Below are 19,604 nucleotides of genomic sequence, written 5' to 3'. Positions count from 1 at the left end.
ACTCAGAGTGAGTTCACTGTCTACATTTATTTGCAATAGCATAAAAAAGACAAACAAAAAAAACCAACAAAAACATAGGCACATAACATATGGGAACATTTAGCCAAATATTCTTTGAACGACTCCATGACCAAACAATTAAACAAACAAACAGAAAACATTTCTTTACATATCAATTTAAAGAAAAGTCTAAGCATTTCCCTTCTCTGGACAAATCTTTTTGTCCATAACAGAAATTCGTTTTATCAGAAAAAAAAAAAACTCAAAAGAAATGACAAGAGAAGACACAAAAATTCTTCCCCCCCCCACCCCCCCCATATCCATGCAATAACATAAAAAGAAAAATAACATACTTTATATATATCTGTATGTGCAAAAAAATCATTAAAAAAAAAAAAAAAAAAAAAAAAAATCAAACTGGAAATACCGCAGGCATTGGTTCATTGTACAACATCGTTACTTCCATCTTATTCTTTTTGGCATGCAACTTTTTTTGTCTTTTTTTTTTTTCCTAACAGGCTCTGCGCCATAACAATTTACAAAACCATGAACACAACTGTGACGACAACACAATTAAGATGCCACAGGTCACTTGAATGATTCACAATTCAGGCAGTTTCCAGCTCCTCTCACACACAAGTGTCATCCTGAAAAGATCTGTTGTCCACTCAAAACAGATCTCAGTCCCCTCCTGAATTTTGTCCAGAATTAATCCAAGCAATTAAAGCCTATATTTCTAAGGTCCTGAAAATGTACATATATAGAATAAGGACAAGTGTGCTATAAAAGTAGAGAAGAAACAGTGGTCAAAATTTGGTTACATATATATATATATATATATATATATATATATAAAATTATATATATACATATATATATATATATATATATATATATATTTTTTTTTTAATGTTCTGCGACAATGTAAGTTCAACTTCCCACTTTGATTCCGATCCTTTTAATTGTCTTGGACAAGTTGTTAGCTTCTAATTTCATTATATTATTAAAAAGAACTGACTTGAAATTGTTATAAAAAAAACCCCTGACTTAATGTATCATTTACATTTGATTAAAAAAAACAAACAACCAACCAAACAAAAAAAAACCCCGACTGTTCTACTGTTTATGACAAAACTCCTTGACTTCATGATCATAATCAACAATGTGAACGTCTTTTTGAAGTGCACCGTACCGTACGTCTTTTCTCTCTCTTTTTAAGCCATGCAGCCAACAATTCAATAAATCAATCATGGAGAAATTAAACAACCACATAATCAAAAGACGAAACAAAAAAACAAAAAACAAAAAAAACAAAACAAGAAAAAGAAGATCAAAGAAAAAGAAAAAAAAAGAAGAACAACATGAACCTATGAACTCTAACATGAAAGAGATAAGAGGACAAGGACAACGGCAAGAATAATGAACGACTGATAGTCAAATATTGTAGTTTGGCTTTGTATAACACCTACACCTGCACCCAGGCACTTGTCTTCCCTTCATTTCTATCATTCAGCACATGCCAAACCTCACTATTCACCATTTTTTGCTACACGTACACACTTTTTTTTTTTTTTTTTTTTTTTTTTTTTTTTTTGCTGACATGGTTTTCAGACAAGCAGACCTGGCAAAATACCAACAACAACAGTTTGGTAAAAAAAAAAAAAAAAAAAAAGCGAGAAAGAAAAAAAACAAAAACATAATCAATCTTCGATAAGATACATAATGACATATTACGCAACCATCATTACAGATGGAAATATTGCATGATGAAAAAAAGTTACTTTCACAATTTCTCTTTTGATTGAAGAGTTGTCAAAAATATTTTTGTGTGTGGTAAAAACAAACACAAGAAAAAGAAAAAACCACACTCAAAGCAACCAACAACGACAGAAGATATCCAGATTTTGATGGAAATTTTGTACACACACATACACACACACAAACACACACCAACAACTACAACCACCAGCACGAGTGCTGTAAATAGCTGTATGTTCTGAAAAACAAATAGAAAAACAATTATATATTTTGATGAAATTAAAGCACGTAACAGAGTATATTGCCTTGTATGAAACTCATTTCTCAGAGACATATCAGCTGACTGCATGAGTCACAAGAACCATGGAACAGAAAGAAAACTTGAGGACAGGTATACAACTTTTGCAAAGATTAAAACAAAATAGAACCCCCCCTCCCCAACTCTCGGAATCCATTAAGGTCATACAAAACAGGTTAAAAGAAAGAGGAATGCTTTATTTTTCAATTGCACTTTGCTTTATCTATCTTTTTTATTCATTTATTTATTCACTCATCTATATTTCATTCCATTATTATTCTGCTTTCATTCATTTCTCCAGACGGCTGCTTTAGCTTTTCAGTAACCGTGAGGATTACGTTTGTATGCCTGGCAAATACGGACTTTATGATTCCTTTAGTATTCCGAACAGAAGGTAAAAAGCTGACAAGCGTCTGGTATAATACAGAGTATTATTTCTGTCACACATTTTGCTCTTTTGGAAGAAGATCCAGAAGTTCGATTCAGATACATAATGTTGAAAGGCTATTCATCCAAGTGTGTTCCACATCTCTACGAAACACACACCAGTAAGTCTTGGTCTCACCATGAAACTGGTGGTGCTCATTCATGTCACAAACAAACGGATGGAAAACAACACATCCACTGCTCTTATATCACTGCACCTGTCGCAACCAACTCGGGCAAGACGGGGTCTTTTCACTGTTAGCCGCACGGAATTTGGCCAAGCAGAGCAAACTGATAGGCCTAGTTTGCATCAGTTTGACATGGTACAGTATATGACACCAACTCTTGACTTTCTTTCAAGCACTTTTATCTGTATTTCATTTCAGAGAGTTTTTGAGGTAACCGCAAAGAGAAAGATCCTACATATTCCAAAATACTGGGTGACGACCGCCTTGTTCTTTTGAAACCAAAAACCAGAGAGGCACAGCGCAGCATGCATAAACAGTGGAACACATGATAACTGTTTTCTGCAGGAAAAAAAAATTATCATATGCAAATGTGGGACAGAAGGCATTTGGAAAATAAATAACAAACAGGTAAGAGCTACAACAAAATGTAGTCTTGCAGTATGAAGAAAAAGGCTGTGTATATATATATATATATTTTTTTTTTTTACTGAGGACTGACATGAAAACATCAGACTGCAGGGTTTCCCCCCAACTATTTTCACAACAAGGCCTTCTCATCTATTTTCCACAAGAATTTTTTATTAAATTAAAATTTTTTTTTTTATATAAAATACATTCAGCAGTTCACAAGAGAAAGTGCGCAACTAGAAAACAACCCTGTGTTTCTTGTGTTTTTTTCTTTCTCTGACATAGAATTTCAAGAATTATAAATGGTCCGATGGAGCATAAAACAAAAAAAAATTAATGTTTTTACTTGAAACTAACCAGTCAGTTACTGACTAAGACAATGTGCACTGTAATCTGACAGACCAACAAACATTGGACAGGCTTGATTCGATTCCAAAACGTTCCAGTCTGGAATAGCCAATAACAGTAAATTATACAGAAAAAAACAAACAAACGCAACAACAGCAATAAAATGATTCAAATGATGAAACATTAATCTCTGAAGGCTGTTACATGACCTAGTGGCCAATAGAAATCATGCATAATATTCCACCACTGATCCAATATCGAAAAAATCAGCAGTATATTGTTAGGCAAGTGATCTAGGAGGTTGCATAGTGATGAAATTGTCAATGCTGTTCTGTCAAATGTATTCCTTTCAGTATTCTGTATATCTTTTATCAAATTGTTTTTTTTTTCCCGGTCATCTTGGACTGCATTTTGCTGTTTAATTATTCATCATACATTCAACCCATTGAAAAAAAGAAAAAAAAAGAAAATCCAATGTCGCTAGCATCCATATAAACCAAAAACCCAACTTTTTTCAATTCCTTGCAAACTTCTCAGATCAAAATAATTTGATAGTCTCAGATTACTGAAAAGTAGGAACAAAATTTCCCCTGAAAATAAAAAGAAAAAAAAAAAGAAAGAAAAAGAAAACCACCGCCGTCCCTGAAGAAGCTTCACTGCTAGTGACTTGTCTTTTTTCAAAATGCAAAATTTTTGTTTCATTTTGGATATTTCTCTTCAGAATTCTGGTTTTGCATCTCCGTACTCACAACAACAAGAAGCAGCGGCAGTCCTGACTGTACTCAAGGTCCATTTAGTAGAAAATCAGGTCAGGGTAAGATGTTGCGGACTCCCATATTCCAGCAAACAGGCACACAGCTGATGATCTTATGGACTGTTTGCACATCCAACTGATGATCTTATGGACTGTTTGCACACCTCTTTTTTTTCAGCGCCTGAACAGTTTTATCCATGTCACAGTGGCCCGTGTGTTGGGTTACACTGCTGGTCGGGCATCTGCTTAGCAGATGTAGTGCTGTGTATATATGGATTTGTTCAAACGCAGTGACACCTCCTTGAGTAACTGAATTGAATTGTACTGAACAGTGCCCGGTGTTCTCTTTGTTCTCTGTTTCACTGGTTCAAAAACAAGAGTTCATCCACATTAAGAACTGCATTTGGGATGCATTCCTCTGTAAATCTTGCACACATTTTGAGTGTACCCTAGTGACAGGTGCAACAGCTGAGTGGTTAAAGCGATGGACTTTCAACCTGAGGGTCCTAGGTTCAAATCTCGGTCATGGTGCCTGGTGGGTAAACGGTGGAGATTTTTCTGATCTTCAAGGGTAACAGATGTGCAGACCTGCTAGCGCCTGAACCCCCTTCATGTGTATACACATGCAGGTCAAATGTGCACATTAAAGATCTCACACTCCAAATGTCAGCATCTGGTGGGTTGTGGAAACAAGAACATACTAAGTATTGACCGCCTGAAAACAGAGTATGGCTGCCCACATAGTGTGGAGGTAAAGATGGTCATAAATGTAAACAATCCCACATGTGTGTACAAGTAAACGTGGGAGTCACAGCCCACAAACAAAGAAGAAGAATAAGGAGAAGAAGAAGATGAATGTATTCTAGTATACTTTGATTTTCTGGAGAATGTGAACTCATCGAGCATGAATATTTCTAGCTCACCTATACAGTGTATATGTTCCATATATCAATGCATCTACACATTGATAGACATGGTATGAATGTGGACAGATGTGTTTGTTCTGAATTGTGTCTTACAATGCAAATAAAATCTGCTACACACACAAAAAAAAAACCCCAAAAGATAAAAGAGTATGAATACCTGAAAGGACTACAGTTGCTCATTTTGACACATGGATGATATCGAGATTATGTGAAAAATGAAAACTGTTCAGAATGTTCGCTTCGTTCAATGGCACATTGTATGTTCTGAATGACATTCAAAGGACTGATGATCTAACCTGATGATATATAAACCTGGCACTCTACCCAAACACACTACGGCTGATTTCAATAAACACTACTGTCGACGGTGACTTCTCTCGGATAAAAACATGCACAAAGTCTGATGATGTAACATGCTGATGACAGGATCTTTGGGTGGAGGTCAGTACCCCTGAAGTGACTGATTACTGACAAACACTGACATCAAAATGTGTAGGAAATGTGAACCTTGTCATATCAAAACCCCTTTCCATGAACACACTGAATCTGCCAAAATGATGACTGGTCATTTAAAGAAAGAAGGAAAAAAACAACCAAACAAAAAAACAAACAAAAAAAAACCAATGACAAAATGAAGAACATAATGTTGAACGTAGACAGCACAGGTAACATGCCCGATGCAACAAGACTGATCGTGACACAGCCCGTGTCACTGAACAACACTGAAGACAGCACGTGATGCAATGGAATACGTACAAACACTGTATGTTACAGCTCACAATGGAATATGCACAGCTCACTTCTTATCAACAATGAAACGTGTGACTCCTGAGATGATTTTCCCCCATAAACACGACGCAAGACAAAGAATTTCGCCCACACTGCTGACATAAAATAAAGAATTTCAACACGCATCACAGAAAACACGCACAAAATCCACAAAAACCAAAATATACACGACACAAGATAAATCCCCCCAATATATACATTACACAAAATACAAATTCTGTACCATACATGAGACGAAGACTGCACTTTTGTGCATACCAACCAAAAAGGCAAGCCAGTTTTCAAAGATCTCCAGAAAAACTCACAAATTACCAATGCTAATATACAGTTACAGACAACAAATAATACCAAACCATACATATTCATCAGGTCGATTTCCCACAAACTCTTGGTAAGCACCTGTGGAATATAATTGTTCCTTGTGATTCAAGCCCTATTCATATTGCTCACTCCTATAATGTGGACTGGAAGAGTATTTCTATAACACTGAAAATTAAAACACTGGTATATTGTTTCAAAAATACGTGGAAGTCAAAAAGGGGATTGGCACTGACAACAAGCACAATACATCTGTGATGGAGTTGTTTTTTGGTGGTTTTTCTCCAATAACACAATATGAAACCTGATGAGTTGTGTATGTGTATATGTATGTGTTTTCTTTCTTTTTTTCTTTAGTTTAATGTCTTTTCACTGTTAAGGGACATAAGACGAACATGTGTGTGAGTGTGTGTGTGTGTGTGTGTGCATGCGTGCGTGTGAGAGAGAATGTGTGTGTGTGCATGAGAGAGAGAGAGAGAGAGAGAGAGAGAGAGAGAGAGAGAGAGAGAGAGAATGTGTGTATGTGTAAGAGAGCGTATGTATCTTTATGGTTATGCATGTTCATACAGTTCTCAAACACTTAAAACATTTTAATCATTTAAAAAAAAAAAACTTTGTTAGGCTCAGTTGATGCCTTAGAAAGCAGTTAACATTAATATCTGGATGAAATCAAACTGAACATTAAATTTTTTTTTGTTAAATTTTTTTTTACATAAAGCACCATTAAAATTGCTAAACTGCCAACATATGAAAAAAGGACAGCTACTCATATATCTCTGAAAATATTTCAGACAAAAGAAGACGTTTCATCTTTCTGCTACAAGCTACACAAGTGATTACCATTCTCTGGAAGAACTGCGGTGAAATATCCTCGACTCAAACGAGTTTGTTTTCCTGCTTCATCTTCTCTTTATTATGAAAAATTGAACCCCCCCCCCCCCCTCTCTGTTTCCAGTTCTCTAGCTGACAGTCATCCAACATATTTGCACATTTATTCTTCCCTGCAACTCTCTCTTTCTTGTCATTATGTGTGAATTGCTGGTTGTTGTTTTTTTTCTTTGGATACTTCTCATCCATTACTAATTTCTCATCCTCCTTTCTCCTGAATGTGTGTCTTTTGAGAGAGAGAAATGAGAAAAAGTCTCTTTCAAGTTCTCTTCAATTTTCATGATTCCTTGTGTTAAAAAAAGAAAAAAGAAAAAAAGAAGAAAATTCAAGTTGTATTACCTCCTCACAAGACCAGTGTTTTTAATTTTCTTGTTTTCTGCTCTGTTTTCCATTTCCCCCTCTCTTTTATTTTTTTTTTTTTTTTTTTTTTTGTGATCTGCATGGTTTCACATCCACTGTAAATCTACCTCATCCCTGCAGGGTATTTCTCAGGAACACACGCACAAGATGTTCACCCACGGGATGTAGTCATGTAAAAGCCAGCCGAGCGACCAGAAAGATGTGCGATAGTGCTGTGCGATTCTGGCTGCCAGGATCCTGTTAGTGTTACGGCGACATCACATGCAGCGCTCATATCTTGCTGAACATTAACGGAGCATGTTTCGTACTGTGTATAACTCTACATTAACACTTTCACCACCATAGGCAACTTTACTTTACAAGACAGTGCACCGCTATAAGCGACTTTTTTTTTTTTTTTGCTGCCCCATCATCTGCACCGTTTCAGTGGCATTACTCCCACGCCGCTCATTTAGATTCCCCTATAGACTGCCACACCCGGGTTCGTCCGTCACAGTTCCAGCGTCAGCAGTCCGCAGGGAACCATTGATGTTAGGTCGCCAGGAGGCCACACACCAGAGGAGACCCTGCACTGCTGCTGAGTCACTTCCGTGGTGTTCAGTGGTGCCTGTTCTGATTTAACATACTTAGGACACCACCTACTAAGCCCCCTACTAACAACAATAGCCATTAGCGACTTTAGTTGACTAGACTGTGTACCGCCATAGGTGACTTCAGTTCACTAGACAGTTGACTGCCATAGGCAACTTCAGTTGACTAGACAGTGTACCACCATAGGCGACTTTTGTTGAAACTGCGGGGTCATACTGATAAGAACATTTTTCATATGCTAACGAAGCTCGACAGCTGCAACCAGTTTCCCTGCCAACAGAACAATGACTAACCTTTGCCCCCTGAACCAGTTTGAAGTTAAGTCTACTGTGTTGTGTTGAAATGAACCCAAGCCATGAACTGAGAGCATCGTTTCGAAAATATCTGGGGCTGGGGAGTGTTTTTCACACAGAAACTTGGTGGTGAAAGAGTTAAAGCAGCACGCGTCATCTCCTTGACAATGCAGAACAGACCGGCTATCATCATCATCATTTCTGTGCCAGTACTTAAGCTGTAAAATCATCACCAGAAGACAGTATACTCCACACAGCCTTTTCAAATACCTGGCCGTTTTCCGGTTTGGTTCCCGTGTTGACTCAATGAGGTAACGACATAATGCAATGTGCACGCTCAACACATCTTTCAATTCCGTATATATACAAGAAAGTCATCAAAAAAAAAAAAAAAAAAAAAAAAAAGCCCACAGTGGACGCAAAGTCTAGGGACTATATCTTTCTCTTTTTTTTTATATTGCACATATCCAAGGGGGAAACCAAAAAAAACCCAAACAAAAACCCAAAAAAAAAAAAAAAAAAAGACTGGAAATGCCATTAGGTAACAGTGCTTTAACACATCTGTATTCAATTATGTTCACCAGACATACGGTTTCGGCAAGTCACCGTCACCACAGAGAAGGGGGTTGTGGGGGGCAGGGGGGGGGGTGGGTGGGAGTAAGAATGGACCAATGGAAGAGAAAAGGATGATCACCTGCTCCCTGCATTTGACTGGACATGGTCAGATGAAGCCCACACAATGCAGCAAGTTTTTTGTATTGGTTTTGGTTTTGTTTCGATGAAGCACTGTACAGTCAGTGTTTTGTCTTGCCAACCAGCTGGCCTTGGAAGTCCTGACGCAACAACAACAACATTCTGTTCGTGTTGATGAAGATGTTTGGCGTGAACACGGTCCGTTTCCACTGACTCGGAAATGAGATCCCAAGAGTCTTTTTGCCGGATGCGCACACAAGCTGATGGCGAAATGTTTTCTGTCGCTGTGCTGTACCAGTCTGAACTCTTTTCTGGTTTTGAAAATACGTTGTTTATAGGTTTTGTTTTCACACCATCTGTGATACATGTTGAAATGTTCAGTAGATATATATATATAGAGAGAGAGAGAGAGAGCTACATGTTCAGTACATGCAAACAAATGTAGGGCTCATTGTTTAGCAGTCTGCTTTGCCTGGCTGAAAGGAAAGCAGATTAACTTTTTAGCAAATCAGATCTGTGGATTTGTTTTTTTTAAACATTTTTTTGGTAATAACTCATAGAAAACCAGAAGTTTACAATCTTCTCAACACACACGCATAAAGCAATCATACACACACACACATGAGCGTGCGCATGCACGCACACACACACAATGAGTGCACACACTTATCTTCAACTTTCTTTGCCGTTAACATCTCAAGTTCCTCAACACCATTCTGCAGCATACCAGTGTCTCTGAATCAGGGAACACAGGGATATGACAGGGACAGATCCATTCACTCTTCTTCCATCATGATGCTGCAAGACAGCCGCATTTCAGCAAACATGTGAGGCAAAACGTAGATACTTGAAACATTATTCCCAAGCTACAACTTTGAAGCTGTTGCACAAAAAAAAGAAAAAAAAAAGAAAACCTGTGTTAGTTATCAGCTGTAGTCCCACACATATTTCTGTAATGATAGGCAACAATGCAACAATGGTTTGATCCAGTTATTGTTCTCTACAGGCTGCACTGACGTTTGACAATGTACACTCTTAATCCACTGATGTTTGACAGAGTACACTCAAAGTCTACTGACGTTTGACAGTAAACACTCACAATCCACTGACGTTTGACAGTGTACACTCAATCCACCGACGTTTGACAGTGTACACTCACAATCCACTCATGTTTCACAGTGTACACTCACAATGCACTGACATTTGACAGTGCACACTCTCAGTCTAGACATCTGACAGTGTACATTCGCAATCCAGACATTTGACAGTGTACACTTACAATCCACAATCCCCTAATGTTTGACAGTGTACACTCACAATCCACTGACGTTTGACACAGAACATTCACAATCCACTGACGTTTGACAGAGTACACTCAATCCACTGACGTTTGACAGTGTACACTCGCAATCCACTGACATCTGACAGTGTACAATCCACTGATGTTTAACAGTGCACACTACCAATCCACTACTGTTTGACAGTGTACGCTCACAATCCACGAACGCATCCAGTTCACCCAGGACGTTTTTTTTTTTTTTTTTAGTCATATTCGTAGCAGCTGTTCTCTGTGAACGACCGCTTGCTGCGTGTCAGAGGCGGCGTTTTGTAGGACGGGTCCATCCGTCGTCGAGAGGCCAGGGGGGAGGCGCGAGGCGTGGAGGGAGACCGGTGCAACGAATCGCTCGAGAGGCGACTCGACGGCATGGGAGACACAGGGGAGGACGGCCGCTTGTACAAGGTGTCACCCAAGGCGTTGAACACGGACCCCCCTTCCTCCCCTCCTGATGGCAGGGGTGGCCGGCCGACGGGGGAGTCCGGCATGGACTTGAATGAGTGCTGCGTGTCGGTGGTGGCCCTGGGTAGCCGTGACGACCGACTGGGGGAGTCTGGGATGCTGGAGAGCGTCTGGTGGGCGGAGAAATCGGGCGACCCGGGACCGACACCACCAGAGGCCCCAGCTTCCGCGGCTGCTGCTCCCCCGGCTTTGATGGATCTGTTCAGCTCTTGGAAGAAGGGGGACGGTGTGACCATGACCTTGCCGTAAGGGGACTCCCGCGCCAGCCGGTACGGACTGTCAGGGTCGAAGGACTTGGCGCCGCCCCCCACTGATCGGTACGGGCTCTCCAAGTCTCGCGGGACGTGCTGACTGCAGGATGGGGAATCCGGAGACTTGCTGGTGGAGGGCCCAGCCTCTCGCCCGAAATTTAGACTTTTGTACGGCGACACCGGAGAACCCTTGAAGGAGTTGACATGGCTGATGCCCGGAGACATGGGCGGCTTGTTGAACAGCCCGTCACCCGTGTTGACTTGAAACGAGCGGTGGGAACCCCGTGGGGAGGACTGCACCGTCAGAGTCTCCGCCGACGTCTGGAAGGAGCTGGCGGCCTGGGTGGTGGTGGGCGAGGAGGGGATTCTGAACAGGATGTCGGCGTTCCCTTTGAAAGAGTTGAGGGAGTCTCGGTTGGAGGCGTAGGGGGAGCGGGAGAGGGAGTTGTTCCGGTGCCAGTAAGATGATTTGCTCAGTGCCTGCAGCATGGCCTTGGTGGCGGTGGATGCTCCGTCGATGTCTTCATAGTCATGGCAACCGATGTAGTCCAGCGAGCTACGTCTGATGTGGTCTGTACCAAGGGGCTGTTTAAAAACAAATTAAAAAAGTCATTATCCTCCATAGGTGTATGTATTATAAAAAAATAACTTAATTATAATTTTTCATGGCAGTTCATCTTTTAACCCAAATCACTACCCACACGTTCATGGTATTTCTACCTTTTAACCCAAAACCAGAATGTTCTGATGCAGGAGGAGACTTCTTGTTTTTGCTCTTGTGACTGATCACTTCCATTCTGTATCATCCTTGTGCTAACATCCAACAGGCAGGAATCCCACTGTCTTATGAGACAGATGCTTGTGCTGGTGCTAATTATCAGCATTTCATTGCAATGCAATACAATACAGTTTTATTAATCCGACTGGAAATTATACATGCATCGAAAGGCTCATCACTCACACAACACAGTCATTCAGCCCAAAGTCAAGTCTAACAAATATATGAACAGGACAAAGACTGAACTAAAAAGTTTAAAAAAAAAAAGAGTTCAAGCTGAGTAAAAACAAGAAAGTAACAAAACACAGCTTGGTTCATCACAAAATAACATGCATCTTAAGAAACACTATTTCCAAATAAGTAACATAACAACGGATTTCTCGTAATAAATTCTTAAACGGCAGTTCCAGTACTGAAAACATTGAATTCTTGCATGCAACAAAAGATATATTTCTAACTGAACATGTATGCACATTGTATGACAGTCAGTCATGTCTGACTATGACCATCGAATAACAGAGAAGGCAACTGCTGTCCCCACTAACTGGGCTAGAGTCTGATTACAGTGGGGAGTCTTGCCCAAGTTACATCCTTACTGTCTCCCCCTACAGTGGGTTTGGACAGTCAGCGTTGGGATGACCCCAAAGCAAACTATACCCCAAGACTGCAGCACTAAGAGCCAGCGCAATCTTGCCTCCTAGTTATAGAGTCATAATCCTTCACGAAAGACTAGGCTGTGACTGAATTCCCGCTACAATGGAGAAACCATTGATCATACAGCTCACCATGGCGAAGTGGTTAGCGTCACGGACTGATGGCTGGGAGGATGCGGGTTCAAATCCCAGCGGAGGTGGGTTTTTCGGTCTGTGGCTGGCTCCTTCCCCCGAGATGAGTGTGCTGTGGGCTTAAATGGGGAGACTGGGACCACACAGTCGAGTGGCATCCACTTCCTCCTCCTCCATCATTATCAACATCGACAAAACAGTCTCAAAGTCTGTGGCCTTTCATGCCCTGATCTCATGGTGACCTCAGTTTCGATACCCCTCCACTTCTGTGCTTGGGGTGAGTCCTGTCAATGTCTTCAGTGTTGGCAGATTCATGGTGGGCTGTTGTTTGAGGGACGTGGTGGCGGTCTCCACTCTGTTGTTGTTAGCAAGGGGCTTAGTAGGTGATGTCCTAAGTACGTTAAATCAGAACAGGCACCACTGAACACCACCGAAGTGACTCAGCAGCAGTGCTGGGTCTCCACTGGTGTGTGGCCTCCTGGCAACCTAACATCAATGGTTCCCTGCGGACTGCTGACGCTGGAACTGTGACGGACGAACCCGGGTGTGGCCGTGTATGGGGGATGGGGGAATCTAAATGAGTGGCGTGGGAGTAATGCCACTGAAACAGTGCAGATGATGGGGCAGCAAAAAAAAAAAAAAAAGATCATACAGCTCTAGTTTTGCTGTCTGCCCACCTGCAAACCTCACGCCAATCTCTTCACCAAAGAAGAAGAGAGCCGTGCCACAGCACAGCAGTGGTGGTACCGACCTTGACAATGGGGGGGCTGGCGTAGACGTTGGGGGCCAGGGGGCGGTGGGGGTTGGAGGCCATGAGGGCCATTCTCTGCTTGGCCTGCCGCTGCTGGCTCTGGTACTGCAGGTACATGAAGATCACCATGCACAGGAACACCGCCCCGAACGTGCACGCCGTGATGATCAGGAACTTAGACATCTCGTCGATCGGAGAGTTGGTCACACCTGGGGGGGGAAGTTGTTTTTTTTAAAATGATGATAATGATGAAAGTAATAGTATTAATATTAATAATTATGATGCAAAGAAGAAGAAGAAGGAGAAGAAGATGGAGAAGATGAAGAAGAAGAAGAAAAAGAGAAAAAAGGAGGAGGAGATGGAGGAGGAGGAGGAGGAGGAGGAGAAGAAGAAGAAGCAGAAGAAGAAGAAAAAGAAGAAGAAGAAGAAGAAGAAGATGAGAAGAATAAGAAGAAGAAGACGAAGACGATGAAGACGACGATGAAGAAGAAGAAGAAGAAGGAGGAGGAGGAGGGAGGAGAAGGAGAAGAAGCAGGAGGAGGAGGAATAGGAAGAAGAAGAAGAAGGAGGATAAAAAGAAGAAGCAGAAGAAAAGCATCCTCTCAGACCTTCTTGGTCACAACATCATAACCTTACACCAACAGTGCTTAAAACCAGTCAAAGGGAACACAAAAATAATGTTCAAAAAAGTTTTTCATTTGAAATCATTTAACAATTATGATTACCCAACAGTGTTTAAAACCAGCTGGAGAAAACACAAAACAATGTTAAAAAGGTTGAGCAGCTGAAAGAACATGAGACACGTTCGGTGACCGAAATGACTTGATAATGATAATTAATGGCGTTAGCGCAGCACATTTCTTCTCTAAGTTGATTCAGACTCAAGTGCCAACAGTCACCCACTCACATGCAGCCATGCCCGAAAATGACCTAACAACACTCAACCACACACACACACACGTGCACCCATGAAGAGAAAAACAGCTCAAAATGACGGCAGAGAAAAGCAACAAAATAACAACAAACAAACAAAACAACAACACAAAAACCCAGCCATATCCGAAAAATAACTTGACGACACTCAACCGTATCACATGTACACTCACAAAAAGAAAACACCTCAAATTAACCATGGAAAAAAAAACAAAAAAAAACAACCCAACCCAGACTTATACTCCTTCTCACATGTGAAGCCACGAAAAAAACCCAGCTCAAATTAGCAGAGAACCCCCCGCCCCCACTCCCCCCCCCAGACTTACACTCCTTCTCACTGATGGCGCCCTCCTCCTTGGTGAAGCCATAGCTGCACTGCTGGCATCCCAGCTGGCGTGAGGCGTTCTGCCACAGACCTCGCGCACACAGCCGACACCGCCCTGTCGTCCTGTTGTGGTAGGCTCCCACAGGGCACGGCACTGTCACCAGTCACACAATCTTTTTTTCTTTCAAGTGTCACAAGCTACACAACTTTTTTTTTTAACTGTCACCAGCCACGAACACTATTTTTTAACTGTCACCAGCCACGAACACTATTTTTTAACTGTCACCAGCCACGCAAACTATTTCTTAACTGTCACCAGCCACGCAAACTATTTCTTAACTGTCACCAGCCACGCAAACTATCTTTTAACTGTCACCAGCCACGAACACTATTTTTTAAACTGTCACCAGGCACACAACATTTTTTTTTTACCTGTCACCAGCCACGCAAACTACTTTTTAACTGTCAAAAGGCACACGTACATCTTTTTAAACTGTCACCAGCCACACAACATTTTTCAACTGCCACAAGCCACACAAAGACATTGTTTAACTGTCACAAACCATACAGCCTTTTCTTTAAATGTCACCAGCCACACAACCTTTCTATTTTGAACTGTCACTGCAATACAACCTTTTTTTGTGTGTGTGTAAAATATGTCACCTGTTAAACAAAATGTTTCAAACTATCACCAGCCACAGGACCCTTAAAAGAAAGAGAGAGAGAGAGAGAGAGAGAGAGAGAGAGAGAGAGAGAGAGATTGGAAAACTGCTGACCGCATAATACAAGCATAAAACACACACCTAAACCACACCCACACACAATCACATTAACACACATGCACACACACACACACACAAACACCCATCCACACAAAAAACTCGCATCCAAACACACACCTACACAAACACACCCATAAGCCACACCTGCAAACACAATGCCCACAAACACACAGAGACAGCACACACAAATGACACACCCATACCCACACCCTGTGATGGCCAAGATGTAACGCATCCGCCTAGGAAGCAGGACAATCTGAGCGCACTGCTTCGAATCACGGCTCAATCGCCGGTATTTTCTCCCCCTCCACTAGACCTGGTCTGGACACTTGTCATTCGGATGAGATGATAAACCAAGGTTCCATGTGCAGCATGCACTTAGCACACGTAAAAGAACCTACGGCAACAAAAGGGTTGTCCTTGGCAGAATTCTGTAGAAAAATCCACTTCGATAGGAAAAACAAATAAAACTGCATGCAGGAAAATATACAAAAAAATGGGTGGCGCTGTAGTGTAGCGATGCGCTTTCCCAGGGTGAGAGCAGCCCGAATTTCACACAGAGAAATCTGTAGTGGCACAAGAGAAATACAAACACAAATACAATACCCCCACACACCACAAAGAGCACCCTCACCGCAGGCATCAGTGTACTTCATCTCCCCTGGCTGACAGGTGAGGGAGAGACGCAGACTGCGGACACTGCTGGGCATGGGGTGGAAGTGGTGGTGAACCACGACCCGCGATGGGCTGGCCGCCAGGGTCATCAGCTCAAATTTCACTTTCAGCACCATCGACTTCACCTTCTCCCGACTCAGGCCCTCGCTGACAACAGAGCAACACGCGTGTCATTGTCAACAACACATGTCACTGTCAACTGTCAGCAACATGTGTCACTGTCAGCATGTCACTGTCAACAACATGTCACTGTCAAGAACACATGTCACTGTCAACAACATATGTCACTGCCAACAACACATGTCACTGTTAACAACACATGTTACTGTCAGCAACCTTTGTCACTGTCAACAACACATGTCACTGTCAACAACACATGTCATTATCAGCAACATCTGTCACTGTCAACAACACATGTTACTGTCAGCAACACACGTCAATGTCAGCAACACACGTCATTGTCAGCAACACATGTCACTGTCAGCAAAACATGTCACTGTCAGCAAAACATGTCACCGTCAGCAACACACGTAACCTTCTCCTGACTCAGGCCCTTACTGCCCACACAAAAACACACGAGTCACTGTCAACAAAACATGTCACTATCAGCAACACACATCACTGTCAGCAACACATGTCACTATCAGCAACACACATCACTGTCAGCAACACATGTCACTATCAGCAACACACATCACTGTCAGCAACACATGTCACTATCAGCAACACACATCACTGTCAGCAACACATGTCACTATCAGCAACACACATCACTGTCAGCAACACATGTCACTATCAGCAACACGCATCACTGTCAGCAACACATGTCACCATCAGCAACACACATCACTGTCAGCAAAAAATGTCACTGTCAACAACACATGTCATTATCAGCAACATGTCACTGTCAGCAACACACGTCACTGTCAACAACACATGTCACTATCAGCAACACATGTCACTGTCAACAACAGACGTCACTGTCAGCAACACACATCACCTTCTCCCAACTCAGGCCCTCACTGCCCACACAGCAACACATGCTGTTACCAACCAGATAACACACGTCACTGTCAGCAACTCACATCACTGCCAAGAACATGCGTCACTGTCAACAACACACATCACTGCCAAGAACACGCGTCACTGTCAACAACACACATCACTGCCAAGAACACACGTCACTGTCAGCAACACACATCACTGCCAAGAACACGCATCACTGTCAGCAACACACATCACTGCCAAGAACACACGTCACTGTCAACAACACACATCACTGCCAAGAACACACGTCACTGTCAGCAACACACATCACTGCCAAGAACACACGTCACTGTCAGCAACACACATCACTGCCAAGAACACACATCACTGTCAACAACACTGCCAAAGATTAAAGTTTTACCTGGACTGAGTGAGATGTGGGTGAACTGGTGTTTTTTATGTTGATCAACCTTCTCAGCTTTTCACTTCTAAGAGTGGATATGATATCTGTGCTTTAGGGGTGACTGCATTATAAACAGTCTAGCCAGTCAATCAATTACGCTTACTTAACTTGCAAATGGTGACAGCCTTGCTGCGTGTTCGAAGCAATATCTGAGCAAGTTTTGGATTGATTTTGAAGCTTTTAAAAATATATTTTCTATAGTATTTTTTGTTTATTTTGTAAAGCAAAAAGTTGTTGGGTGCGTCAACAAGGCTGACAGGACGTACAGTACAGAGGTGGATAAAATCAAATGCTCTTGCATACACACACAGATTTAACACCAACCCACAAACACACACTATGTGAAGACTTCAATGGGGGAGGGTAGGGGGATGGAGGAGGGGGGGGGCACAAGGGAAGTGTGGAGGATGGGAGGAGACAAAGGACTATGCTTCATCACATCCAAACGCCAATTTAAACAGGTAGGTCTTTAGCTTTCTCTTGGAAAAAAAAAAAGACAAAGATTTGGTGAACACTGGACAGCCGGAGAAAGAAAATTCCAGACCTTAGAAAGAGCGCTTGATACTAAAAAAAAAATCCTTTTGTAACCTTCTTCTTCTTCTGCGTTCACTCGTATGCACACGAGTGGGCTTTTACGTGTATGACCGTTTTTACCCCGCCATGTAGGCAGCCATACTCCGTTTTCGGGGGTGTGCATGCTGGGTATGTTCTTGTTTCCATAACCCACCGAACGCTGACATGGGTTACAGGATCTTTAACGTGCGTATTTGATCTTCTGCTTGCATATACACACGAAGGGGGTTCAGGTACTAGCAGGCCTGCACATATGCTGACCTGGGAGATCGTAAAAATCTCCACCCTTTACCCACCGTGATTCGAACCCGGGACCCTCAGATTGACAGTCCAACGCTTTAACCACTCGGCTATTGCGCCTGTCTCTTTTGTAACCAAAACACCAAAATAAAAAAAAAGAGATCTGATCCGAACACCGCCCAAACCTGCTCTGAATCGTGAGGTTCCACTGCATGTCGAAGGTGTCTGGAACCTCGCTGTGCCGTTTGGGCGGCAGGGGCCCGCAGTTGATGGTGATGTTGCCGTGGGAACAGCGGGCCCACTCACACAGGTCCTTCTCTTCAAGGGCGTCCAGGTAGTACAGCCGCAGCTTCTGCCTCAGCGTGGCGTCGTGTGGGTGGCAGGGCCCCTCGAAGCTCAGACTCATCTCCTGGTGGGCGATGGTGGGGCTTTGCTTCTCTGCAGTGTTTGGAAAGAAACGATGATGATGATGATGATGATGACGTTGTGTTGTGTTGTGTTGTGTTGGTGTGATGTTGTGTTGTGTTGGTGTGGTGTTGGTGTGGTGTTGTTGTGGTGTTGGTGTGGTGTTGTTGTGGTGTGGTGTGGTGTTGTGTTGTGTTGTGTTGTGTTAGTGTGGTGTGGTGTTGTGTTGGTGTGGTGTTGTGTTGTGTTGTGTTGGTGTGATGTTGTGTTGTGTTGGTGTGGTGTTGTTGTGGTGTTGGTGTGGTGTTGGTTTTGGTGTGGTGTTGGTGTGGTGTTGTTGTGGTGTTGGTGTGGTGTTGTTGTGGTGTGGTGTGGTGTGGTGTGGTGTTGTGTTGTGTTGTGTTGTGTTGTGTTGTGTTGTGTTGTGTTGTGTTGTGTTGTGTTGTGTTGTGTTGTGTTGTGTTGTGTTGTGTTGTGTTGTTGTGGTGTGGTGTGGTGTGGTGTGGTGTGGTGTGGTGTGGTGTTGTGTTGTGTTGTGTTGTGTTGTGTTGTGTTGTGTTGTGTTAGTGTGGTGTGGTGTGGTGTTGTGTTGGTGTGGTATTGTGTTGTGTTGGTCTTGGTGTGATGTTGTGTTGGTGTGGTGTTGTGTTAGTGTGGTGTGATGTTGTGTTGGTGTGATGTTGTGTGATGTTGTGTTGTGCTGTGTTGGTGTTGGTGTGGTGTTGTGTTGGTGTGGTGTTGTGTTGGTGTGGTGTTGTGTTGGTGTTGTGTTGTGTTGGTGTGGTGTTGTGTTGGTGTGGTGTTGTGTGATGTTGTGTTG

The 19,604-nt window shown here is 42.3% G+C and overlaps 1 protein-coding gene across 1 annotated transcript in view; it reads right to left on the bottom strand.

Annotated features, from left to right (window-relative positions):
* Positions 1–1,821: 1,821 nt before the first annotated feature.
* LOC143300364 (uncharacterized) overlaps positions 1,822–19,604 on the bottom strand; it is a 267,224-nt gene continuing 249,441 nt past the window's right edge. The window contains exons 28-32 of the mRNA XM_076613976.1: positions 18,565–18,817; positions 16,076–16,263; positions 14,661–14,813; positions 13,402–13,610; positions 1,822–11,672 (exon numbers count right to left, since the gene is read on the bottom strand). Coding sequence (XP_076470091.1) covers positions 10,581–11,672; positions 13,402–13,610; positions 14,661–14,813; positions 16,076–16,263; positions 18,565–18,817 — 1,895 coding nt within the window. The 3' untranslated portion in view covers positions 1,822–10,580. The remainder of the gene's footprint in view (positions 11,673–13,401; positions 13,611–14,660; positions 14,814–16,075; positions 16,264–18,564; positions 18,818–19,604) is intronic.

The sequence above is a fragment of the Babylonia areolata genome, chromosome 26 (assembly GCF_041734735.1).
Source record: "Babylonia areolata isolate BAREFJ2019XMU chromosome 26, ASM4173473v1, whole genome shotgun sequence".
Classification (NCBI taxonomy): Eukaryota; Metazoa; Mollusca; class Gastropoda; order Neogastropoda; family Buccinidae; genus Babylonia; species Babylonia areolata.
This window is presented reverse-complemented; position numbering and strand designations above follow the sequence as displayed.